This window comes from Schistocerca americana, chromosome 6 (assembly GCF_021461395.2).
Source record: "Schistocerca americana isolate TAMUIC-IGC-003095 chromosome 6, iqSchAmer2.1, whole genome shotgun sequence".
In the NCBI taxonomy this organism is placed as follows: Eukaryota; Metazoa; Arthropoda; class Insecta; order Orthoptera; family Acrididae; genus Schistocerca; species Schistocerca americana.
The window spans coordinates 167,160,149-167,187,384 of NC_060124.1; the positions used below are offsets into that span (position 1 = coordinate 167,160,149).

General features: G+C 42.7%; 1 protein-coding gene across 1 annotated transcript in view; it reads right to left on the reverse strand.

The window, feature by feature from the left end:
• The window catches only part of LOC124619259 (A disintegrin and metalloproteinase with thrombospondin motifs 1), a 474,635-nt gene that overhangs the window by 64,405 nt on the left and 382,994 nt on the right, over positions 1-27,236 (reverse strand). The window contains exons 6-7 of the mRNA XM_047145524.1: positions 14,877-15,153; positions 1,165-1,291 (exon numbers count right to left, since the gene is read on the reverse strand). Coding sequence (XP_047001480.1) covers positions 1,165-1,291; positions 14,877-15,153 — 404 coding nt within the window. The remainder of the gene's footprint in view (positions 1-1,164; positions 1,292-14,876; positions 15,154-27,236) is intronic.

Here is a 27,236-nt window from a genome sequence, read left to right on the forward strand (position 1 = left end):
AAGCTGCTATTTCAATGGGAGAACTGGGGGAGATACAGTAAAAGTTGGTGGAAAATTCATACTGGTCATCAGATTTGGTACCACGAGTCTCTACTATTCCCAATTTCAATGAAATTGGTAGCTGGATAAACTTTTTAATCAGATGAAGAGGTTATTCAAGTTGTAGATTAGTGTTATAAAACTTCTCATAATAGCACTTCAGAGAGGGAATCTATGCAGTGAAGAAAGTGCATTGGCCTAAAACTAAACCATGTTGAAAAAAAGTTTCAATTTTTGCCTAAAAAACATAGTCCTTCACTATTAAGCTAAACTCCTTCCAGCTTGTTCTTTTATGAAAGAGGTTTTAGACAAGTATTACTACATATGTCTTCAGTCATTAGCTGATTATGATAGGATAAATACAGCCCTGTCAGTAGTACAAGAATTAATATCCAACTAGAATCGCTGGTTGAGAACTATGAATTATTTATGAATAAAAGAGATGACTCACCGAAAGGCAGAAGCCACTCTTTCCAGGAAAGAGCTGGCAGTTGACTGAGCACAATGTAGGGAGACAGGCATGTGCATGTTAGTGATGGGGTGTGTGTCTGTGTACATGTTTTCCCTACAAGCTTGAAAAATGAAGTTCATTGTGAAAGCTAGCAAAGCTCTGTACCTCTTGTTGGTGTACCTATCAAAGTTGCAGCGCTTCTGCCTTTCAGCGAATCATCTCTTTTATCCATAAATAATTCGCAACTAGAAGCACTGAAGCGACTGGCAGACTCATATTCTTCTTGTACAAGATACTTCAGAAGTAAAAGGCAGTTAAGTCAGAAAGAAAGAGCAGACCTGTGACATCCTCTGGGGTTACGGTGTCACTGGATGTTAGTATGGAAGGGCACGCAATTATCACATTGCTCTCCTGGCCATTAGTATCAACTTTCCCAAACTGTAACTACTACCTCTTCTTTAAACAGATCTTAATTTGGTTCAGCAACAAAGAAAAAACAGATTCAAAACTGAACCCAATTGTTCACTGTCATAAACTGTTAGGTTGATTGATAAGCTACTGAGATGCTTTGTAGTACGAAAACACAAATGAAACAGAAGGGGCTCTGAAAACTTGATTCAGCCATCACATGACACTATAGAGTTTGAGTTAAGAACTAAATACTTGAAACTCACCTGTACCCATCATAGTCTACAATGACTAGAATCTCTGGGTAGATCACATAAGGAGCTTCCCTCTTGCTGACCGATCGTGTCGTCCGCCTATGGTATCGTTTTGCCAGTCGATCGGGCTCCATAAATGCTGCAACAAATTGGAGAAAAAGGTTTTAAATCGTGGAGCTTCTGTAATGTGTTGATGGATTAAATGTAAATACCTGTGCAAGTCTTAATAAGTTAAATGTCATATTTTGAGTGAAAGTAAATGAATTATACTAAACTCTCACTAATTCGGCTATTATTGAAAGTGTCTTAAAATTAGCATAGACATATAGGGATTAAACCTTATGAAAACCAAAGACACATTCATTTTCACAGAAGACTTTGTCTTGGGTGTGTACACATATAGTAGTAACACACACTATGAAACATGTCCCAAATTTTTAGTTTTGATATGATGATACACAATGGCAGTATGCTTCATCAGACATCTGCTTTACGAGCATTACGTTGGTACTGTGTGTTTCTGATTGTTGCATAATGTATTCCAGGAAGATATCTGCAGCTTCAGCACTAGCAGTGAGAGATATCTTCATGTTCTCTCCTCCTGTGTCCTCTTCTTCATCACTTTCATCATAACTTTCCTGTATGCTTTTGATTATCTCTTTGTCTCATAAAGTTTGGTCATAAATTGCTCATCCAACACTGAACTCTGCAGCAATGGCTTGATGTCAAGAACCTCAATTCAACTTATGTATATGTAGATGTAAAATTCAACATACCTCTAATTTCAAGTTACTGCTTGAGATCTAGCATGACATGTTTCCTTTTGGAAGCCATGATACTGAACCGAAGCCACAGTTTTGAACATGTGTACATTGTTTAACATTTAATTAACTAACATCATTGTTACACATTAAAATTCATTATTGCATGTGTCATTTCTGCTTGAGTGAACAGAAGCTGGTTGTTGGCCAGACTACGGAGAGCCCAGACTACAAAGGGCCGGACTAGTGAGAGTTGGACATCACAGTGCCTTACTTGATGGAAGGTGTAAGCACTTATGCTCTTGTGACATACAAACCAGTTCTCCCAGAAATCTAGGGCATCTACAGATTAACATGAAATCCCAGAAAAACTAACCATTGATATGTCCAAATATATACATTGTGTCTGTATGTGTGGATGGATATGTGTGTGTGTGCGAGTGTATACCTGTCCTTTTTTCCCCCTAAGGTAAGTCTTTCCGCTCCCGGGATTGGAATGACTCCTTACCCTCACCCTTAAAACCCACTTCCTTCCATCTTTCCCTCTCCTTCCCTCTTTCCTGATGAGGCAACAGTTTGTTGCGAAAGCTTGAATTTTGTGTGTATGTTTGTGTTTCTATCGACCTGCCAGCGCTTTCGTTCGGTAAGTCACCTCATCTTTGTTTTTATATATAATTTTTCCCACGTGGAATGTTTCCCTCTATTATACAAATATATACATATATTTTTGACTGACTGAACTGTGAGTTTTTTGCGAAACATTGTATATCGCACAAACTAAATGAAACACTTTTTGCCTTGTTCCACATACTTAAAGAAGGATCAGGGATACAGTATGGATCCAATGGTAAAAAAGGTTAGAATTCACTGAAGATGGCTGGTATAAATTCATCACTTAACACAATCACATGAGACATTTCATGAGAGCTGAGTGACATCAAGTGATATGAGAAAGTTCACTTCGTAAATAAGAAGTACCAGTAGGCCCACATCAGGTAAAGTTCAGCTTACTGGACTGCTATGTAGAGTAATGTCAAGATACTTGTTGTAAAACCAACCCAACTCCTTCCAGCACCATGAAGCTAGTGTGACACAAAACTCTGACAGCTGAACTATGATACAGTAGTAGCTTTGTCTCTGAAACAGTTGACTGTTCACCCGTTTTCTTGCCCTGCTACTTCAGGGTCTTGTAGCAAACTCAGCCAGGAGGTGAAAAATCCAAGATGTGTATAATAGAGAAGCAGCACTAACTAAACTGATTTAACTAATAGAGTTATTTCCAACTACAAAGGGGTTTTGTTCTCATTGTTTTTGAGATCCACTGCTGCCTGGGACACAAAAACATTAAAACAAATGAAGAAAACAAAAAAGCTGAGGGCAAAAGAGCAAGAACTGCCAGAATTTTAGTTGCTGTCCGTTTCTTTCTACATACTTTTGATCTTTTCATGTTTGTTTATCTGGTGTAAACAACAACAATCTGCTCCAGTTTCGTTAGTGTCTGTAGATGACAATGGCCATATCCAGAACATAATCCAAAAGCTGACATTTTTAACATTCTTTTTCACTATCTGTCTATGACTCAATGCCTCCTCTATGTGGTGAGTAGCAATCTATCTTTTCCAAACTGTTGTTACTATATAAATTCTTTGCAGATGAAGAACTAAGTTATATAAAAATGAACTAATAAATATGTAAAATGTTTCATAAATCAGTTAGACCATTGTTTATTCAATACTCTGAATTTAAATTTCAAGAGATGAAACTGGCAACATGGAAAAAGACAAAAGACAAAATTTTAACAAATTCTGAGTGTTTGATGCATGAGTGTGATGAATGAAACATGAGCAAGCCTTGTTCTCTATAAGTCTATCACCACCAGCACATGTAGTATCATAGCGGTCCCATGTTCAATCATAGGATTCTTTTCTGCCACTTAACATTTCATTCGCCTCCAGCAATGCTTGTTAATGAGAAAAATGCTAACCAACTTGTACCATACATCTGAGTTCACATTAAACCATACGTCCTTCTATTACTGACTGGGCAAGTCAGTTAAAATGTCAGAGGGAAGCAATGGTATACCACCTCCAGCAGCACTATACTTAGTAAATGATTGAGGTATTCAAACCAGTCTTTGACCTGACGACAGCTTTACTTCTACTCATCACAGGAAGAAGCTCATATCTACATCTCAATGTCATAAATGGTGCAATATCATTGATAGCTAATTCATTGATTCTTCTACCGTAGACATACATCCTATTGGCTCACACTGTTTGCAATTCCTGCAGAATTTGTTCCCATTGCACTTGGAAAGCTTCATTTTGTGAAGCTTCATTTTGTGATTAAGTCTGGAATGTATTGCAACAGAAAACTTGCACATTCCTTACCTTTAATTGGATAGTAGGCCTACCTCACCTAAACCTATCATTGATATTGGATTTTCTCCGCCAAGCAATTGTTTGTGTGGTGTTTAAGGGTGTATTCTACAGGCAGTTTGTGTAAGCAAGCAAAAAATGTTTCTCCAGTTATGAAATATTGTTCTATTTCAAAACTATGAATCGTAGTTGTTTTAAAGTAACAGAAAGTGCTTTTATTTAACAGCAGAAGTAAATGATAGAAGACGCGCGGTCTCAGGCGCCGTGATACGGTTCGCGCGACCCCTCCCCGTCGGATGTTCCAGTCCTCCCTCGGGCATGGGTGTGTGTGTGGTTGTTAGTTTAAGTTAGATTATGTAGTGCGTAAGCCTAGGGACCGATGACCTCAGCAGTTTGGTCCCATAGTCCTGACAACAAATATCAATTTTCAGTCTCAAATGAAGGAACATACTCATTTTCATAACATTAAATACCGATACACATACGTTATACAACAAAATTTATATTTCTTTTCTTTAGTGTTGTTCAGTATGTCGACACTGTACGCTGAAGCTTATTCACTGTGATGCCGTATTTCAAAATTGTAGTAATACACTAACGACGATGGGAACAGTCCGGTTTTGAGGAAGCTATTCCTCAATACTACTTTTTTTACAATCTTATAAGTTTTAATTATGAATCTGATTTTGTTCTCCCAGTTTTCTAATCAATTCCAGCTAATATAAGATTCATTGTTAAATTCACTTTCTGAGGTTTCCACTGTATGCATTTTACAACTTGCGATAAAACTTGGACGTACCCTACCGACAAAAAGGGCTGATAGTCTAATATACAGATTTTGCAAAACGCTTAGTTTTTTGTTTATTTGCTTTGCTTCTCTGTGTGCAATTTACTAATTTTGTTCCACAACTTGCATAGTATTATACATGCAATGCACTGTAAAAAAAAAAAAAAAAAAAAAAAAAAGTGGTGCAATTAATTAGGATAAACCTTATCTTTGACACCAAAATAATTTCATTGGGATAATAATAGATATGTGACTATGCTATTAACTAATTTTGTTTCATCGCCTCCGAGCAGTTAAGTCCGCCCTTAATGTATCTAGCAACAAAATTACTGATAATATTGAAAGAAATCTATCAGGTATAAAAGGATAAGCGTTATTTGCAAGAGGAAACGACATGCTGCTCGGAACTATTGTAAAACGGTGAGCATCACTACCACAAGAATCGTTCTTTTTAGTGTTAGCACAATACGTACATATTTTTGCACCAGGCTATGAGCGGCGGATATTTTTGTGTTGTGAATTTCTTGAAAATATTTACCTTGGCACTGGCAACATAAATGTCAGCTCAGCGAAATGCGTTTCTTAAACTGACCATTCAAAAATTTCATCAACAATGAAAAGGGTCAGAAGATGTATCTGTATCACAGGTGGCTACACATTAGTATACACGCCAACAGCATGCTTGACCAGCACCCTTTAGCATGTGTAGGATAAATTTGCGCAAGTATCAGGAGTATACACTTTTGATATTTGATCGAATTTCGACTACGCTAGCATTGAAGCGTATGCATGCTTGAACATGTGTACAGGGACTACCGATGTTTGTGCAAGAATTCTTTAGTTCTGAGGTAGTATCCGAAAGTGAGTACCGTAACGTGTTTCCGTAGCCACCGCGACAGATTCAGAAATATCATCCGCGAATTGTTGGAGGATCTTATTCGTAGCCTACCTCTGAAAGGCATCCTAGTTTATGTGATGTAACAAGTAATACATATCACGACAAAAGAAAGAAACGTACTTCTTGTTAACTGCAAAGTGTTAGGTTGTGCAGCAACCAGAAAAACAGTGATAAAAAAGTTAAAGCGAACGAATTACAGAAGGGTATTCATAACTTCTTCCTGTCGCGAGAAATCGCAGTGTTCCGGTTAGTCTTTCACGTTGTGTATAGCCTCCTTCGTGACTGTATCCTGTTTTCCAAAGGCGTAAACAGGTGACAGAAGGTTCAAATACACTTCATTCATCCTGAGATAACTATGCCAATCACGAGCATATATCTTCAGTTCATTGAATGAGTTAGTTCGGATTTCGTTTCTTTAACCACTCTTTCCTCATCATACCAATTATCCTCTTTTCTTTATTTAGTAACACAGGCAAAAAGGCTGCCAAAGATAGCGCATCGTTGTCTGAGAACGAGACGGGAATAAAATGACATGGACAAAAATTTGTAGAAAGAACCCATGTACTGATGGTCGTTCTCGTTGAGATTTTCACATCATTCAGAAATTCTACTCAAGAATAATAGCACTTATGTACTAACAATTTCCGTAGCTTTTGTTTCATTTGCCTATTGATGCTGTGATTCGTTTCTTTTTTAAAATATTGTAAATTCTCATGCCCTTGTATTCTGGGGTTTGTGCACATGGCCAGCATGAATTTCCCCTTCTTCCTAGCGCTGTACTAATATTTAAAATCGTTGTCTATGAATAAGTTATGTTTGTTGCCAACAGAAATAATCAGTTATAAATGTACAAAAAGAGGGCACTTAATATTTTTAAATTTCTTAACAGTCAGGGACTGTATGCTTTTGGTTTTGCATTACACATATTTCTAACAACTGAATTGTAAATTTAATATTCTAATCGTTTTGCTTTTGTTATCCCAAAAAATAATGCCATACCTTATAATTAACTCAAAATAGCTATGGTAAACTATTTTTCTTGTCTCCATGCTAGCTGAATATGATATAATCGTCATTGAAAAAGTCACATTGTTTAATTTATTTGCTGAGTACCACACTTTGTATGTGAAGACCATGATAAATTATGGTCTAGATGCATTCCTAAAAACTGAACACAGCCTGCTTCTTTCAGTTCTTAGTTTCTATGATTAATGTGGGTTTCATTTGTCTTAGAGTTTTTGGGTTTAAACTACAGTAAATGTGTCTTTCCAATATTCAAGTTCAGTCCATGTAGGTGGAACCAGTTTTCTAAACTGTCTAAGAGATTTGTGATAGTTGAGGGAATTTGTTCCAAACCATTGCTTTCGACAAGGGCAGAAGTAGCATCAGCAAATAAAACTGAGTTTAAATTTATGCTGAAGAGCAAGTCATTTATACAAAACAGAAATAAAATTGGAGCCAGAATTGAATGTTGTGGAAGGCCTTGTTAAGTAAGCATGCATCCAGAGAGGAAATTTCCCATGATTGATGATATAACTACCCTTTGTTTTCTGTTTGTGAAATATGACCTAAACCCCTATAAAGCTCAATCCTCAATTCCATATCATTCCATTTTATATGGGAGCAAGTGATTTTTTACACAATCAAATGCTTTTGTGAGGTGCAGAATAATTCTGCAACTTTTCCCTATTTGTCTAATGTGCTTTTGCTTTTTTGAAAGCTATATAAATTATCTGAAGTTATGTCTGCTCTTTCTATATTTTTTTTTTTTTAATTTGCATTACCACCACTTTTTCAAATATTTTTGAAAATTTGGAAGAATAGAGATTGGGCAGTAGTTCCCTACATCTTCTCTTCAGTCTGTTTTAGACAAAGGTACTCCCTCTGCATACTTTAAGGGATCTGGGAAGTGACCTTCTTCAAGTGATTTATTAATTATTGAGCAAAAGGGGTGAGTTATTATCCTGACAGCTGTTTTAACTGCTTTGGTAGGTACACCATCTCACCTTGCAAAATTTTTGTTTTTCGGTTGTAATATAGTTTTCTCTACATCTTTGGCTGAAATTTTCTGGAATTCGTTAAAGTATTCATCTGCCTTCTGACCTAAATGTACTTTTTCTGTATTAGAATCTGCATCTACATCTAATTTCACTACATTTATAAAAAATTATTGAATGATTCTAACATTTGAGCAGGATTTGTTACACTTTCATTTCCCATCTTAATTTTGGAAATATCTTTGCTGTCAGTTGTAATTCACAGTTATGATTTTACAACAGACCATGCTACCTTTGGTTTTTATCTATTGGTCAAGATGTAATAGTTAATAGCCATTTCTTTTGCTTTTTCACTACCCTTTTAAATACAGTTTTATACTGTTTGACATTATTAATGAAAATAGGGTCTTTGTTGTATTTCAGTTCCTTATGTAGTTGCCTTTTTCTCTCACTAGATATTTTTATTTTAGCTGTGATCCAGTTTAGCGTATTTGACATTTTTGTGTGGTGTACTCTAAGTGGAAATATATAATTAAATACACGTAAATTTTTTTCTAAAAATATGTTAAAATTCACAGGTATTGGAATATAATTTTCAACTTACCACTTCACATCTTCTAATTTAGAGCAGGACAGTTGTAAAGTTTCAACAGTAAAATGTCTTTTGCTAAAATTTTTTGTAGTGTTTGGTTCATTTGCACTAGTTATTTCAATAAATAGAGCAGAATGGTCTGAAAGCCCTAAGTGTACACATATCTTCCTTGCATCATCAAATTATAATTAGTTAAAATATTATCAATGCAGGTTCCTGTATTTTCATTTTCTCTTGTGGCTTTCATGAAGGTTGCCAGTCACTGGTATCATATGATAAATTTATATTGAAATTAGCAGTTATTCAAACCCTTCTCTTTTTCTCATTGCTAACTTTCTGCAAAATATCCATCAACTTTGGCAAAAATAATTTTGTTGCCTCTACACCTGGGATTCTGTATATTGATACAATAACGAACATATACATCAAAGTATACCAGTCAGCGACCTACATATCTCTAGCACTCCGATCAAAATGCGTAACTTACGATCCTTCTCTATGTGGATGGGAGTCAGAGAGCATTCTCGCATTCTTAGGATAAAATTAGAGACCGAAAGATCTCACATTGTCATTGACCAACGCTCCATGCAGCTGACCAGAAGTAGACTGCTACATTCCATGTTTCGTGTAGGAACAGTGTGAACCGAGGTTGTAACTGCTGTCGCACACCCATCCAAGAGCACAAGATGTCTCCAGATGCGCGAATGTCGAGGAGGTTAGCACCCCTTATCGCTGTACAGTAGATATGAAACTGTGATGATGCAACAGACGGTTAAGAACAAGAAACGGGTGGTTTTTGTGCATGATGGAGCTCCAGACGGACGGTATTTGCTGCGTTTTACATAAATCAACTGCGCTAGCAATTCTAAAGTATTTTTCTTGTGTCTTGGGTCAGTACCAAGAAGGTATTGGTAAGAGTGAACATAAACACATGCACTACTAAGGCTACAATGTTCTGCACTTAAAACACACTATAATGTTAGATCGTTGCGGTTTCCGACCTATTAGTCGTATGGAATGCAACGCTGTTACTATCCCAATGTAAGAAATATATTCCCAGCGTATTACATACATCCTCCTTGCAGGTTTCTCTACGATAAACTATGGTGATAAACTGTAAAAATGAAAAACTATTTCCTTAAAACATCGATTCCTTGTGATACATGTAAAATACAGCTTTCCAGAGGTGTATAGCCCCTATTCACATCCGATCACGGTTCAGAGATTATGCTATGCTTGCACCAGTCCTATATCAAAAGACCGTTAGTAACGGGCAATGCCTCTTACAAAGAAAGGGACAAACGCGTAGCAGCGGTGTTTGACATGTGAAATTACACGTTAGTCCTCCACTAACTCAGAAACACGACATTGTCAAGAAGATGATTGTAGTACCTCAAAAACACCTATCGCTAACTTAGAATCACCGTAGTTATGAAACTGAAGACTCGTTTTTATGCCCAAGATGCGGCAGGGGAATGGTGCACGTCGCATAAATCTTCGTTCGTCTAGAGGACTGCGTCGAAACAGGATGGAAGTCCTCTGATGACAGAGAGGTTTGCTGTTAAAAAATGGTTCAAATGGTTCTGAGCACTATGGGACTTAACATCTGAGGTCATCAGTCCCCTAGAACTTAGAACTAATTAAACCTGACTAACCTATGGACATCACACACATCCATGCCCGAGGCAGGATTCGAACCTGCGACCGTAGCAGTCGCGCAGTTCCGGACTGAGCGCCTAGAACCGCGAGACCACCGCGGCCGGCGGTTTGCTGTTAACGATCGCGAGTAGACACTAGACAGTGCTCTGCGTCACGCACAGAACACGCGGTTGTAAGCGAGTCGAAAGCAGGTTGTGCCATACAACTGGTGCATCCCGACAGAGGAACGGAAAAATATGGTCAAAAGACATGCAGCAACATGTCCCTCTCTCTCTAGAATGCATCATCAGTCTACCATTAAATCCTACCTCGTTACAGCTCCATCTCACCCTATGACTCCATCCACTCTCTGTCATCCTTTAACGCATATGCAAGTAAGTTTAGAGGCAGATGGTTCTCTTTTTTCCAGAAAAGCATCGAAGACAGCAGTCAACTCGCGCGTCTCACTATTACCTCAATAGGCATACATTAGAATGCTGCCTCGACGAAAAATAAAAGATGCTTCCATCTCGCCGTTTTCCCGCATTCCTCTTACTGTCGTAGACTCGGTCGCATGTACAAGAACTGTTCTGCACCAATCAGAAGACATGCAAATACTCCCCCAATTTCCCCGCATTTCGGTGTATTTTCACTTAATTTATTTTCCGTAATTTTATTGATTTTATGTGCTTCTATCCATGCGATCACGACGTCACTTATCGTTCCGTGTTCCAAAATTGCTTGTAAATGTAGTACAGCTGCCAACACCTAGCTCAAACGCACTCTTTTTTTCTGGTCGGGAGGCATACTATAGCACTGTATTCGAATGCAACCAGTCACCTCCAACCGCATATTCTACAGTTGCAGCACGTTTACTCTGTTTTCTGTATGTCTGTATCTGTGCATGGGCCGTGAATGGCTCCGAGGTCCCACAGTTGACCCGAGTAAGCGTTTGCGTGTGAATCCGCCGAGCGCTATATCTGGAGTGATGGGATGCCGATCCACAATATACCACGTCCGGAACAGGATTTTAAGGTGGATCCGTCGCGCATTATATGGGATGCGTATCCACAAGACGTCACATGCGGAACTGGGCTCGAAGGTGTATCAATCACGCTTTACGTCAGGAGATGTGTTCTATATTCGAAGTTGGATCCACCAGCGGAAACGTCATGGGAGCCTTCTGCGGCACATGAACGGATACAGACGAAAGAAAAACAGAGCAAACGTGCTGCAACTAGGCCCGATCTTTGTGATTAATTACGTATTAAGGATCGATATTTGCGTCAGTTTCGAGTGGTATTGCGAAAGTTTTTCCCAGCAGGGTAACACCAGTTGTATGGTAGCGTCAGTTTTTGAGTTGTATTGGGATTTTAAGCCGTGTTGTGTAGCGCTATGCGTGTGGTTGTGTAATTAGACCCGATCTTTGTAATTAATTACGTAATTACGATCGATCTCTGCGTCAGTGTCGCGGCCAAAGTAAATAAAGTACACTAACCTAACCTTCCTCTCCCGCATCTGGACAGTTTCCATGTGTTAGGGGGTGCACTTGGGCTTCCCATCCAGAAGAATCAGGATTCGAGTCCCAAAAAGGGCAAGGCCATTTTTTCATTTCCCGTCAATTCCAAGCGCTTCTGGTGGTTTAATTGTGTTAGGGGGGGGGGGGGGGTACACTTGAGCTTTGTACCCAGGTGAACCAGGGTTCAAGTCCCAGAAAGGATACCGCCAATTTTAATTTCCCCCCAATTCCCAGGTGGGGTGGGATGTCAGCACAGCCCTGGGACAAAGAAATCCCCACCAAATAGGGTAGGTTGAGGGGAGGGGGGTGGTGGAGGGGGGAGGGGGAGCAGGGACTGGGACACACGTGTAGCTGAGAAAACACGTGACGTCATCTGAGAGCGGGGGTGGGCATGGTCAGGGGCGGGAGTGGGTGGTGCTGGGCGGGGGCAGGGGTGCTTAATTGATTTTTTTATTAATTTCATATCAATTTGATATCAAAAGTGAGCTACAAACCCCACTACCCTACTACTCACGCTCCACACCATTACAGAGCCTCCACCAGCTTGAACAATCCCCTGCTGACGTGCAGGGTCCACTGGATTCATGAGGTTGTCTCCACACCCGTGACTCCATACGCTAGATACAATTTGAAACGAGACTCGTCCGACCAGGCAACGTGTTTCCAGTCATCAACAATCCAATGTCGGTGTTGACGGGCCCAGGCGAGGCGTAAAGCTTTGTGTCGTGCAGTCATCAAAGGTACACGAGTGGGCCTTCGGCTCCGAAAGCCCATATCGAAGGTGTGTCATTGAATGATTCGCACGCTGACACTTGTTGATAGCCCAGCATTGAAATCTGCAGCAATTTGCGGAAGGGTTTCACTTGTGTCACGTTCAACGATTCTGTACAGTCGTTGTCAGTTGCGTTCTTGCAGGATCTTTTTCCGGCCGCAGCGATGTCGGAGTTTTGATGTTTTACCGGATTCCTGATATTCACGTTACACTCGTGGAATGGTTGTACGGAAAAATCTCCACTTTATCTCTATCTCGGAGGATCTGTGTCCCATCGCTCGTGCGCAGACTATAGCACCACGTTCAAAAACACTTAAGTGTTGATAATCTGCCATTGTAGCAGCGATGAGCAATCTAACAGCTGCGCCAGACACTTGTCTTATACAGGGTGTTACAAAAAGGTATGGCCAAACTTTCAGGAAACATTCCTCACACACAAATAAAGAAAAGATGTTATGTGGACATGTGTCCGGAAACGCTTAATTTCCATCTTAGAGCTCATTTTAGTTTCGTCAGTATGTATTGTACTTCCTCGATTCACCACCAGTTGGCCCAATTGAAGGAAGGTAATGTTGACTTCGGTGCTTGTGTTGACATGCGACTCATTGCTCTACAGTACTAGCATCAAGCGCATCAGTACGTAGCATCAACAGGTTAGTGTTCATCACGAATGTGGTTTTGCAGTCAGTGCAATGTTTACAAATACGGAGTTGGCAGATGCCCATTTGATGTATGGATTAGCACGGGGCAATAGCCGTGGCGCGATACGTTTGTATCGAGACAGATTTCCATAACGTAGGTGTCCCGACAGGAAGACGTTCGAAGCAATTGATCGGCATCTTAGGGAGCACGGAATATTCCAGCCTATGACTCGCGACTGGGGAAGACCTAGAACGACGAGGACACCTGCAATGGTCGAGGCAATTCTTCGTGCAGTCGACGATAACCCTAATGTCAGCGTCAGAGAAGTTGCTGCTGTACAAGGTAACGTTGGCCACGTCACTGTATGGAGAGTGCTACGGGAGAACCAATTGTTTCCGTACCACGTACAGCGTGTGCAGGCACTATCAGCAGCTGATTGGCCTCCACGGGTACACTTCTGCGAATGGTTCATCCAACAATGTGTCAATCCTCATTTCAGTGCAAATGTTCTCTTTATGGATGAGGCTTCATTCCAACGTGATCAAATTGTAAATTTTCACGATCAACATGTGTGGGCTGACGACAATCCGCACGCAATTGTGCAATCACGTCATCAACACAGATTTTCTGTGAACGTTTGGGCAGGCATTGTTGGTGATGTCTTGATTGGGCCCCATGTTCTTCCACCTACGCTCGATGGAGCACGTTATCATGGTTTGATACGGGATACTCTACCTGTGCTGCTACAACTTGTGCCTTTACAAGTACGACACAACATGTGATTCATGCACGTTGGAGCTCCTGCACATTTCAGTCGAAGTGTTCGTACGATTCTCAACAACAGATTCGGTGACCGATGGATTGGTAGAGACGGACCAATTCCATGGCCTCCATGCTCTCCTGACTTCAACCCTCTTGACTTTCATTTATGGGGGCATTTGAAAGCTCTTGTCTACGCAACCCCGGTACCAAATGTAGCGACTCTTCGTGCTCGTATTGTGGACGGCTGTGATACAACACACCATTCTCCAGGGCTGCATCAGCGCATCAGGGATGCATGTATCCACGGTAACGGAGGACACTTTGATCATTTCCTGTAACAAAGTGTTTGAAGTCATGCTGATACGTTCTGTTGCTGTGTGTTTCCATTCCATGATTAATGTGATTTGAAGAGAAGTAATAAAATGAGTTCTAACATGGAAAGTAAGCGTTTCCGGACACATGTCCACATAACATATTTTCTTTCTCTGTGTGTGAGTAATGTTTCCTGAAAGTTTGGCCGTACCTTTTGGTAACACTCTGTAAATATGTCTGTATTTGAATACGCATGCCTATACCAGTTTCTTTGGCACTTCGGTGTATCTGATCACGGGAAGAGGTGTGGTGGTGTTGCTGGTAGGAGGGAGAAACACTGTACCTTGTTTTCCTTTAATGGTGGGCCACAGTGTACCTGAGAATCCTCCTCGGTCACTTACCGAGCGAGTTGGCACAGTGTTTATCACACTGGATTTGCTTTCGGGAGGACGACGGTTCAGATTCCCTGCCCAGTCCTCCAGATTAAGGTTTTGTTGTGATTTGCCTATATCGCTCAAATCAAATGCCGGGTGGTTCCTTTGAAACGGCACGGCCGATTTCCTTCCTCATCCTTTCGTAATCCGAGCTTTTGCTCCGCCGCTAATGACGTCGTTGCCGACGAAACGTTAAAACCTAATCTTCGTTCCCTCAGCTGCGGCAGCTTACCGTAGTCAGAGAGGTCGTCGCGGTGGTGGCCCCCGGCGCGTCGGTACACGATGTGCGGGTGGACGCCGGCGGCTGCGAGCTCGCGGGCAGCGCGCGGGGAGCGGTCTGCGGTGGCGTTGATGCCCAGCGGGAAGCCCGACGTGACGGCCACGTCGTCCTCCAGGTCCTCGCCTTCGGCGTCCAGGAACATCTCGTCGTCGTCGACGGAAGGGCCTAGGTGCTGCCGCACCGCCGCCGGCACCGGCTTCACCACCAGGTCGTGCCCGATCGTCCCCTCCTGTCAAAACAGTACGTCGAGAATGAAGCAGAGGGCGGCTGAACACCGTAGAATGTGGCTGCCTGCTGTACCAATTTAACTATCGCGGTCGGCGAAAACGTTGTTTGCTGTGCCGAATTAAAACGTAGAGCCGGGTCGGGGATTTTCTCCGCCCGGGGACTGGGTGTTTGTGTTGTCCTCATCATCTCATCATCAATTGGAAAGTGACGAGACTGGAATTGGAAAGATTGGGAAATTGTACGGGCGCTGATGACCACGATGTTGAGTGCCCCACAAACCAACAGCATCATCATCATGTAAAACGTAGAAAATCAAGTTACACAAATTTCAATTATGATATACACCTGAAGTCTGGCTTTGTCAGAAAATCTCGCTTTTCATGGAAACAATAGAGCAGAGTCCAAACTTGGCCTGGAGAAGCTTCACGAAACGTCACAGAAAACTGGCCTACGAATCTCCTACGAGAGAACTCAATACGCGGGAAGGAAGCCTGCAGATAATTTACTGGAAAGTGTCACAAGTTACGCACTTTAAATATAGGGGAGAGATCATCCAACCATCAAGACTGAACTCAATAGCCAACCAAGAAAGAATCTCATAATAACATGAAGCATCTAAGCTCACCTGCAGTTATTACAATAAAAAATTATCTCTATCAATGCAAAACTATGGCATTACAACAAAGTTGCTCTACTAGAAGCACTCTACGCTGAGGAACTACAGTGATTCATGGTCAAACAAAAATAAGAGATACTGAAAATCAGGAAAGCAGAATCTGAGGAAAATGTTCGAACTAGCTTTTCGTGAAGGAATTTGGAGAAAGTGGCTGTCGAGAGAGATCAACAGACAGAAACAACAGCAGACAGCTTTAGGAAAGGAAGGATGAAATTTTAAGGACAATTCCTGAGGATGAACAGAAACGAGATCACAAGCCGAATCGTCTAGATGGCAAACACTAGCAAAAATAAGACAAAATGAATCATTGATACAGAAATGGGAAATACAGAGGATAACTTAAGCAATCGAGAACAGGCCAGAAACACCACAAAAAATATACACTTACACAGAAAAACGTAAATAAGCGAACAGAAAATAAACTGTCGGAAGAAGGCAAGAGAGAATAAATACAGCAAGCGTATGAGGAGAATTTGGGAAGAACGAAGGAACAAGACAAGATCGTGATTAAGGTGTACACTCTCTCTCGAACTCGTTTGCTATGGCCGCTGGCGCAGCCATCGAGTTAAAAGGGAGAACTCGTCTTCAATAACTATTAAGGATACTTAAAAAAGTTTCATCCGACTTCGCAAGGCCATATCTCCTACATGAATGAAGATAGAAAATTTCGCATCGAAAGTAAAAGTTTGGCTTGGTCCCGGTCGTAATTTTCCGGTAGGGTCTCCCCTATCTCCTCCACTTGCCCCGTCAATGTTACATGAATCATGCCCTGGAAATGTTGGAGATCTGACATTTTCCTTTCTGAATTTTAATTCTCTTTCCAGATTTTTCCTAGGTTTCCTTTACCGCTTGGTCTGCTTGGTAGTATATTTATACCACTATTCCATGCCTAGATATATGTCTACCCCATCATGAATTTCACCTCCGATAAGAAGTGGTGGGAACTGCCCTTATTTCCTGGACAGTGTATTCGAAGTGCTCAACGCGTTGTGAGCCGAGGAAACCCGTACGGTTTATTTTGATCACTGTATGATATTTTATTTTTAGTGGCGGGAAAGATTAAATTAATACCAAGACAACAGTTACCGGATAACTAAAGACCGAGGATAATACTTCAACTCTTTCGGACGTAACTTGTTCGGCACTCTCGTAAGTTTACAGGGGTCGTGAGCGATGAAAACGTATCTGCGAAGTGTATTATGTGAGGCGAAGAAAGGAAAATTTAGTGTAATAATAACCTGCTCTAGAGTGAATCATCTCGAAAGATTTCTGGGTGACATTAGATTAGTACAACTGGAGCTATATTATGAGCACACTGTTCTGAAATTATGTAAGTTAAAAAAGAAAAATGTGTGCTAATGTAACTCCGTCATACAATAAGCCGCCGGGCATTCAAACAGATGTTATCAAACTCAAATATTGTACAAACGGGAAAGGATCATAAACCGAGCAGTATGAACTGAATATTTCATGGTGTACGAGTTTATGAATGAGCAGTGCATTGGAAACACTTATCTGTATACTGGTTATGTTTCATAAGATGCAGCTATGTGCTTGCCTCAATAGCCATGTGTGGGGCGATGAAAATCCATTTGTATGAGGGTGGTTTGAAAAGTTCTCGGAATCACCACGAGAGGTTAGCGCTAGCGCAACGAGTTGTTCACGTGATATTCATTAGACTGTTGCCTGTAAACACGTGCCACGTCAGTGCTCTTGGAAGAAAACTGTGGCAATGACGTGGCTCTGTTGTTGTTCCCTCGTAGTGATTTGCGAAGATCGAAAAAATCGAGATTCGAGCCGTGATTAAGTACTTCCTAAAGAAAAGTATGAAAGCAAAGGACATTCATTCCGATTTCCAAAGTACATTGGGGGACTCAGCACCTTCATATTTAACTGTTGTTAAGTGGACAAATGAATTTCAATTTGGTCGGGAGAGTTTAGATGATGATCCACGCAGTGGTCCCCAAGATGTGTCACTACTCCAGAATGGCCATGGAGGATCGCCAATTGAAAATGGGTGAATTTGCTCACACTTGCCAAATGTTATCTGAAAGGGCATATCACAGTTTAACCTGAAGAATTAGAAATGAAAAAATTATCTGCAAGGTGGGTGCCGCGACACTTGACGCTTGATCAAAAGCATGTGCCGTCGCCAAGGCAAAATTACATGAACTGAGGTATGAATTGTTGCCACACCCGCCTTATTCACTTGATATGGCTTCGTCAGACTTCCGTCTCTTCCCAGAACTTTGTGGACAAAGATTCACTTCAAACGGAGAACTGATAGCTGGAGTTGACAACTATTTTGCAAGCCTGGAGGAAACTCATTTTCGAGATGGGATCAAGGTAATGGAACATCGTTGGACCAAGTGCGTTAATATACAAGGAGACTACAGTGAAAGCCGGCCGTTGTGGCCATGCGGTTCTAGGCGCTTCAGTCTGGAACCGCGTGACCGCTACGGTCGCAGGTTCGAATGCTCCCTCGGGCATGGATGTTTGTGATGTCCTTAGGTTAGTTAGGTTTAAATAGTTCTAAGTTCTAGGGGACTGATGACACAGATGTTAAGTCCCATAGTGCTCAGAGCCATTTGAACCATTTTTGAACTACATTGAAAAATAAAAAAGTTTCAGTGATGTAAGTACTTTTTTTTCTATTATGTTCCTAAAACTTTTCAAACCACCCTCATATTAATATCGGTAAGCATCTAAACAGCAGATACCTTCATTGTTCGATTGGAAGCGAGGTCCTGTCCTATGGCTAGTGCGGTATCCATGTCTCCTTCCTGTGGTTTATTTTCGCTATGAGGCTAGATGAAGTCGTTGGAGCAAGAAACATCAGTAGAAAGCGAATGAGTACTTGTTGCTAGAGTTCTAGCCGCCTGTCGCATTGTGTAGCAGATAACAGCGATGTTTGGGAGAGCGCGATAAAATTTTGCGCGCCGTCGTAATGCATACATTTTGAGACGAGTTTCATTTGTTACTTATAAGGCGTGTATGTTGGTAAAGAACTAAATATTCATTTACAACTATTAGTTTCTGTTTTCAAAGTATTTAATTCTTGGAAGTCAGAATTATGTTAAATCCAAAGCTTTGGGTCACCCAGAGTATGATCATTTCTGTCCTTTTCAACCACTGCTTCTGGAGGCACTGCATTCATCCGAGACGCACTCGTGCTCGCGACCTCCGGTTGTTTACGACGCTTCTGCAAGACGACGGAAACCGGCACTACTTGATATTCTCTTTTTCCCTTCCATTACGCAGTCGTCTTCAGACAAGATGCGTGCCGTTGTGTTTTACCGCGACGTCTCGCTGCTTATTATCTGTTGCCGCTGTCGGCAGGATGCAGATTCTTGTGGCTCCGTGTCAAGGCTGCTGGCCCATCATCGCCTTCACCCGCGGGCTGCGACCTTCAGTCCCGTTTCCTCATCTAATGACATTACAAACGACACCGAAAGCAGATTAATTTACGGAACACAGCGTTGGCATTTTTTGTCTTTTTGCCCCTTCTCCTGACAGACAGAAGGTGAAACGAATCTGCAGCCTCATCTCTCCAAATATGAATACTGTGCAAAATGAAGATGTTTTGCTTTCAGTGCCTTGCGAATAGAAGAGTGCTGGTTACAGATGAATACCACCAGGACACATAAGAAGTGAGGCTCATTATTGGCCGCCCGTGTGGCTGATCGGTTCTAGGCGCTTCAGTCTGGAACAGCGCTTGCCGCTACGGTTGCAGGTTCGAATCCTGCATCGGGCATGGATGTGTGTGATGTCCTTAGGTTAGTTAGGTTTAAGTAGTTCTAAGTTCTAGGGGACTGATGACCTCAGATGTTAAGTCCCATAGTGCTCAGAGCCAGCTCATTATTGAAAGCACTCCTACCTTTACGTCATTACATTTAGCGCGACACTCGACTGAGTGTATCAAAATTCAAAAAATGTTTCAAATGGCTCTAAGTACTATGGAACTTAACATCTGAGGTCATCAGTCCCCTAGACTTAGAACTACTGAAACCTAACTAACCTTAGGACATCACACACATTCATGCCTGAGGCACGATTCGAACCTGCGACTGTAGCAGCAGCGCGGTTCCGGACTGATGTGCCTAGAACCGCTCGGTCACAGCGGCCGACTTGCATTAAAATTACAACAGCTGAAATTTACAAGTGGATCGATTACCTTTCGCAGTGCAGTATACTGTAAGAGTACATAAGTTCAACAAATAAAACTCATTTAGCTCAGTGCGAATTAATCAACTTCGCTTATCAGATGGTTTTCGCAGCTCTGAAGAAGATAATCCGTTTATGAGACAGATTTAAACTCCTTCCTGACAACGATATCCTTTGAAACGGAGCACTTCTTCAGACTTTAATAGAATTGCGACAGCGAATCAACAGAAATCTTGTTATAGAAATGATTTTAGCAGTAATATTTGAGGAGTAGTGTGATCCAAACTCGAGATGAGTGGGTCGGGATTTGTAATACGAATCGTGTGTCTTAATGGTGCAGTGATTAAATAATGTTGCCTGTGAACTTGGGCTTGAGCAGTCAAGCGACGCGGAAAACGTGAACAAAATGTGTTCGGAAGAGGACGAGTAGTCCATTGTGACGCCAACCGAGACACTGATATGCACTTATCTTAACTGAAGTAGTAGAACCACATTTCTTTGCCTATACCCGTGTTTTGACTTTACTAAAAATTAAAACGCTCGCCATAAAAGGAAGTAGTGAAAAAACAGAAACAGAAAAAACTGGACGAGTATTTTCTGAAGGTGAGCGTAAATCTTACAGTACGAAATACAACGTGTTTTAAGAGTAATTTTGTAAATAAACGGTCAGTTTCTAGCAAGTAAGGCGTAAGCAATGCAGTGAGCTTTCGAACGTGAGATGGAACATGTGTTGTAAACACCTCAAATAGCAGTTTCTTGTAAAAAAAAACTTGTATTTAGAGTGAGCCGTGTCATCCGTGAAGTGTCGGATCCGCATTCACCCGGATAATGTGGTGCTTGTTGTATTTAATTCTTTCGCGTCGGTGACAGGGATTATTGTCTCATAAGGCAACACTCCATTTGATTATTCAAGAGGGTGCACGTTTCAGCTCTCCATCTGGTCATATAAATTCAACATTTTGCGTGTTTCCAGTATCAATGCTTGTGAATTCTTGGATTATTTCTTCAAGACACAGCTGATTTTCTTTCCCAACTGTTTCCATATGAGCTAGTTTTCTGTTTCTAAGGACCATGACGTAGAAGGAACGTTATTTTGTAATCTTCTTACTATACATTACAGCGGTGGAATACAGGAAATATAGGATATTTGATACGTGATTTTTCTAAAATCGGCAATTGGAAGCCAATGTTCGCAACTGTTTACGCTGCTTCTCATCAAGGCTCAAATGGCTCTGAGCACTATGGGACTTAACATCTATGGTCATCAGTCCCCTAGAACTTAGAACTACTTAAACCTAACTAACCTAAGGACATCACACAACACCCATTCATCACGAGGCAGAGAAAATCCCTAACCCCGCCGGGAATCGAACCCGGGAACCCGGGCGCGGGAAGCGAGAACGCTACCTCACGACCACGAGCTGCGGACTCTCATCAAGGCCTCGAAGCTAGAGCTTGCCTGAACTTATTTCTATTTTTATCGTGTGGGTGTCCCATTCTGTGAACACTGAGTCGGTCTGTTTTCTAACTTGAAATGGGAGTGGCGGCGCTCAACAGTTTCTCTCCGGAGTCTTCATTTGTTTCTCTGCACCAACCTGGACGAATTTTGCTCACGCGAAACTAATTGGTTCATAATGTCACAGGATTCACTGTAACAAGATGAAGCTCTAGGCAACAAGATGTGCCACACTGGAGGCATAGTTTCCCGAGATATCAGACATGAACTACGACAGGAACCGAGATGAAAACGCAGCAAAATCATTTCTGCGAATCGCAGCTTTCCAGAGAGAGGCAAAGCATCAACGTGATACAGGTGATGTGGCGTACTCTAACATCTCTTAAGTCTCACTGAATACAACTTTGATGAAGACCAACACCTGAAGCTCGATTTCAGCACTGGCTACCGCTAACACGACACTATATGGGTGAATGTCAGGGAGGGGGGGGGGGGGGGGGGCGGACTGTGTTTGCAAAATCCTTCCATAATCCCTTGCGCAATGACCAATCGTTCTACTCGCGTGCGAGAGCTATTTATGTTCCGTAATTTCTAATTTTCTGTCGATGTGATCTCGTTTGCTTTTGTTTGTTCTACGTTCTTGCACATCGCTGTAAGTCAATATTGTATATTTGTGTCCTCGAATAGAAAATTACAGCAGAATAACAATTTCAATAAAGTTTATAAACTATCGGTAGTTAATCGTTCGGTTATCATGATTTATAGTACTGAAACATGATTTCAATTTGGATACAAGAGGACAGATACATTTCAAGTATTTCTTTTAGGACTCAAAGTATGGAGTTGATTCGAAAGGTTACTGTAAAAAGGTTTTCCTTCTTATCTGCGAGGCAATGCAGCAGGCTATTATGGCTCTTCTGTTTCAAATGTCCGTAGCTGAGAATGGCTGAGATTCAGCGAGAAAGGGGAAATGGAGAAATTGGAGAAGAAATAAAGAACCATCTTAAGGAAGCTTTTAGGATCAGACAAGTATAAGATTGTTTGTGGAAGAAGAGGGAAAATAAAAACTATGCAGAGACAAACTGAGAAGAAGTGCACGAGCAAAGAGAAACTCGATGGGTCAATTATCAGAATGTATGACAGTGGAATAACAAAAAAATTCACCTACGTTACCAAATTAAAAGTGAGCACAAAGTGGAACGAAAAAATATAAATGAGCTTGAGTTTTATCCAAAGGAAATTTGGAGGAAAGGCTTGTTTTGATATAAGGATCGTAACTTCTACGGGTTCCAGAAAAATAAAGAACAAAGGCTAATAACATCTGGTCACAGGAAAGGGAGTAATTCTGAGCCGAGAAGAAGAGACAAAGCAAGGAATGGTGTCCGCTGCAAATTGACGGTGATGTAGAAGGGAATCACGGGAGCAGTTGGTGAAGAGCTAACGACTCCAGTGCACTGGTGAATATCAACAAAGAACCCTGCCTCTCATGTTTCTCTACCCGAAGAATCTCTGACCACTGCGTCCATATGGATATTTCATTTACGGCAGTAACAAATTGCCGGTTATCAGTAGAAGACTGTTCCAAAATATGTACTCCCGCCTCATATAGCAGGACTGCTGCCGTGAAGCGCTGGCACGTGTCCAGCAAATGACCCCATTACCTTAGGAGGACGTCGTGGGAACGCCTGGTGAGAGGCGAGGCGAGGTGAGGCGCATCCCAGCCGTTACGCAACTCCCCCAGTGAAGGGGACGGAGTGCTGCGGCCGCAAGGTTACTCCTGTTGCGGCCACGGGGAGAGACGGCTGCCCGCAGCTTGCCTACTTGCTTTGCCTAGCTCTGTAAGCTTATGAGCAGGCGTTTAGTGCACTGCCTAGCCGCTCACTGTCTCGTAGGAGCGTCCCAGACCCTCGTGTTTCAGCTGTGCATGGGCGTACTCAGCAGGTGGTGGTGGGGGGGGGGGGGGGGGGAGGGGGGGAATGGGGGGAGATATCTGCCCGCTCCCTCTCCCACCTAGGAAAATATCATCTTCACAAACCGAATCCTGCCCCTCTCGCCTCCTCCACGCATACAGACGTACCAGTTCAGTATCAATTTTGAAGAAAGACAGAATATGTAATCGATACTGATTAGTGGTAAGTGTACCCGAGCCATATGTCGTCAAATCCCGAACTTATTTCGCCATTCACGGTGAAACTAATATGACATCAATACAGAGTTTGCTGATGACATAACACCAGTCGCCGAATGGGAACAGCAATGTATCATCATTCAGCTAGAACACGTTCCGTGTCATACAATTCACACAAGAAAGAAAGAAAAAGCTAAAGTAATGGTGTGAACAACAGGTGGACACACACTATTTGATCAGAAATATCCGGACATCTATTACTTGACATCAATATTACGTGCGCCCACACTTCGCCCTTATGAGTGCTTGTATTCTGTTGGAAACACTTTCAGTGAGGTATCTGAATGTCTTTGGAAGAATGGAAATCCAATATTCCTCAAGAGCCGAAACCAGGGAAGTCAGTGATTATTTATTTATTTATTTACGATCCTTCTCCCTTTGACTTCATCGGCGTATGTATTTGACTCACATATTCATCACACCTCCTCCTCCTCCCCCCCCCTCTCCGTGTCCACCTCTTCCTCCCTCTATCTGTCCTTCTCATCCACCCATCTCTATTGTCTTTCTCCTCCTGCACACTCTCTCTGTCGCTTCATCTCCTCCTCCCCCTCTCTTTGTCCACTTCCTCCACTCTCTCTCACTGGCCATATCCTTCTTCATCCCCTCCCCCTCTGATTATACCGCCCTTTCCCTCTCTCTTTCAATCACTGCCTCTCCTCTCCCTTTTCCACTTGCCCACTACCCCTCTACACCTCCCACCTGCCTCATAGATCTCTCCCTCTACCTCCCTCTCTTTGCATTTCCTCCTTCCTCTCCCTCTGTCCATCACCCCCTCTGCCCATCTCAACCTGTCGCCAGGCCATGCTCATGTGTAGCCTCTGCAATACATTTCACTGAAGCAATCTGATTCTACTTCCACAACACACCTATCACACATGGTAGGCTAAACACCAGGGGTTGAAATTCATTTACACTCCTGGAAATGGAAAAAAGAACACATTGACACCGGTGTGTCAGACCCACCATACTTGCTCCGGACACTGCGAGAGGGCTGTACAAGCAATGATCACACGCACGGCACAGCGGACACACCAGGAACCGCGGTGTTGGCCGTCGAATGGCGCTAGCTGCGCAGCATTTGTGCACCGCCGCCATCAGTGTCAGCCAGTTTGCCGTGGCATACGGAGCTCCATCGCAGTCTTTAACACTGGTAGCATGCCGCGACAGCGTGGACGTGAACCGTATGTGCAGTTGACGGACTTTGAGCGAGGGCGTATAGTGGGCATGCGGGAGGCCGAGTGGACGTACCGCCGAATTGCTCAACACGTGGGGCGTGAGGTCTCCACAGTACATCGATGTTGTCGCCAGTGGTCGGCGGAAGGTGCACGTGCCTGTCGACCTGGGACCGGACCGCAGCGACGCACGGATGCACGCCAAGACCGTAGGATCCTACGCAGTGCCGTAGGGGACCGCACCGCCACTTCCCAGCAAATTAGGGACACTGTTGCTCCTGGGGTATCGGCGAGGACCATTCGCAACCGTCTCCATGAAGCTGGGCTACGGTCCCGCACACCGTTAGGCCGTCTTCCGCTCACGCCCCAACATCGTGCAGCCCGCCTCCAGTGGTGTCGCGACAGGCGTGAATGGAGGGACGAATGGAGACGTGTCGTCTTCAGCGATGAGAGTCGCTTCTGCCTTGGTGCCAATGATGGTCGTATGCGTGTTTGGCGCCGTGCAGGTGAGCGCCACAATCAGGACTGCATAAGACCGAGGCACACAGGGCCAACACCCGGCATCATGGTGTGGGGAGCGATCTCCTACACTGGCCGTACACCACTGGTGATCGTCGAGGGGACACTGAATAGTGCACGGTACATCCAAACCGTCATCGAACCCATCGTTCTACCATTCCTAGACCGGCAAGGGAACTTGCTGTTCCAACAGGACAATGCACGTCCGCATGTATCCCGTGCCACCCAACGTGCTCTAGAAGGTGTAAGTCAACTACCCTGGCCAGCAAGATCTCCGGATCTGTCCCCCATTGAGCATGTTTGGGACTGGATGAAGCGTCGTCTCACGCGGTCTGCACGTCCAGCACGAACGCTGGTCCAACTGATGCGCCAGGTGGAAATTGCATGGCAAGCCGTTCCACAGGACTACATCCAGCATCTCTACGATCGTCTCCATGGGAGAATAGCAGCCTGCATTGCTGCGAAAGGTGGATATACACTGTACTAGTGCCGACATTGTGCATGCTCTGTTGCCTGTGTGTATGTGCCTGTGGTTCTGTCAGTGTGATCATGTGATGTATCTGACCCCAGGAATGTGTCAATAAAGTTTCCCCTTCCTGGGACAATGAATTCACGGTGTTCTTATTTCAATTTCCAGGAGTGTATTTGCTCTTGACATACAGCATACCATGCGAAGCAGGTCGATAAAGCAAATCGATACTATTCCACCACAACACGCCTGTTATGCAGGTCAGCCTACATGTCGTAGCCTGGTAAATCGTTTCTTGCCCCTGAAATGTAGGTGTCCAGTAACGCTTATACTGTGCCCACACAACTTGACTGTTGTGCAGAGCAGCCTATAAGTCGGAAGCTGGAAAAATACGTTTTTGCCTGTATCTCCGCTCCTATTGGAGATAGGAGGTTATAAATGCCACAGTGCTGATACTCGTGAGGCCTGCTGTTTCTTTGCCAAATTTGGTTGAGAGCGATTGAGATGTTTGGGAGGTGTTCCCAGGAATGCACAAATACCCTTTGCTAGAGGTGTTGCTCTTTACTCCACCTCGAGAGTCATTTAGCACTGATTACAGAAACGTCTGGCACATGAAAAGCTGCTCGACCATTGTATCCAATTTTTTAAATCTATCTATACAAAGTCATTGTGCAAGCTGGTAGCACTTTGTAACTCATGAGTGATTCCTTCTGCTGATTTCTTGCGATTTTAAACAACCACGCTCCACAATGCTCGATCGTCCATAGCCGTCACTACATGAGAGTGCTCGTTGTTGGTTTACCTATGGTTGTTCCTTTGCCTTACCACCTCATTTTTTATTAGTGCTGACATATCCCTGAAGGATTCGTTACTCAGGTGACATCCATTGATCACTACACATTCGAAGTCACTCAGGCCTAATTGACCTACTGTGCTGTTACTGCATCTCTACTGAAAATGCAATAGTTCTCAGGTCCTTTTATACTGGAGGGTCGGCATCTCATATCATCTGGTGGAGATTTCTGCATTACATAGGGCTGTTCGGATACTTTTCATCAAATAGTGTACTTGAGTAGTAGATGTTAAACTTGGAAAGAGCACTCGCCTCAGGTAAACGTAAACAATATAACTCGAAATTACATGTTTCTCCGTCTCCCTCCCTTGTTCTATTCGTGTCGTGCTGTAGGGGCAAAACTGTCTACAAAGCACAAACATCCATCTTGTGAAGTTACAAATGATCAGTTGAAGGAAAAAAGAACATGGATTGACCAAATACAACTAGAGTCAAATCAAAATGTAAAATTTGGACCAGAACTTGTCGACACAGAGCATACCGAATACCATAAATCGAAGAGGGAGAGGTTAGGAGAACCCTTCTGGCATTCACGTGAAGTTATATTTGAAGACTAAGGAAATAGTTAAGTCGGCGCAGCTCGAAGG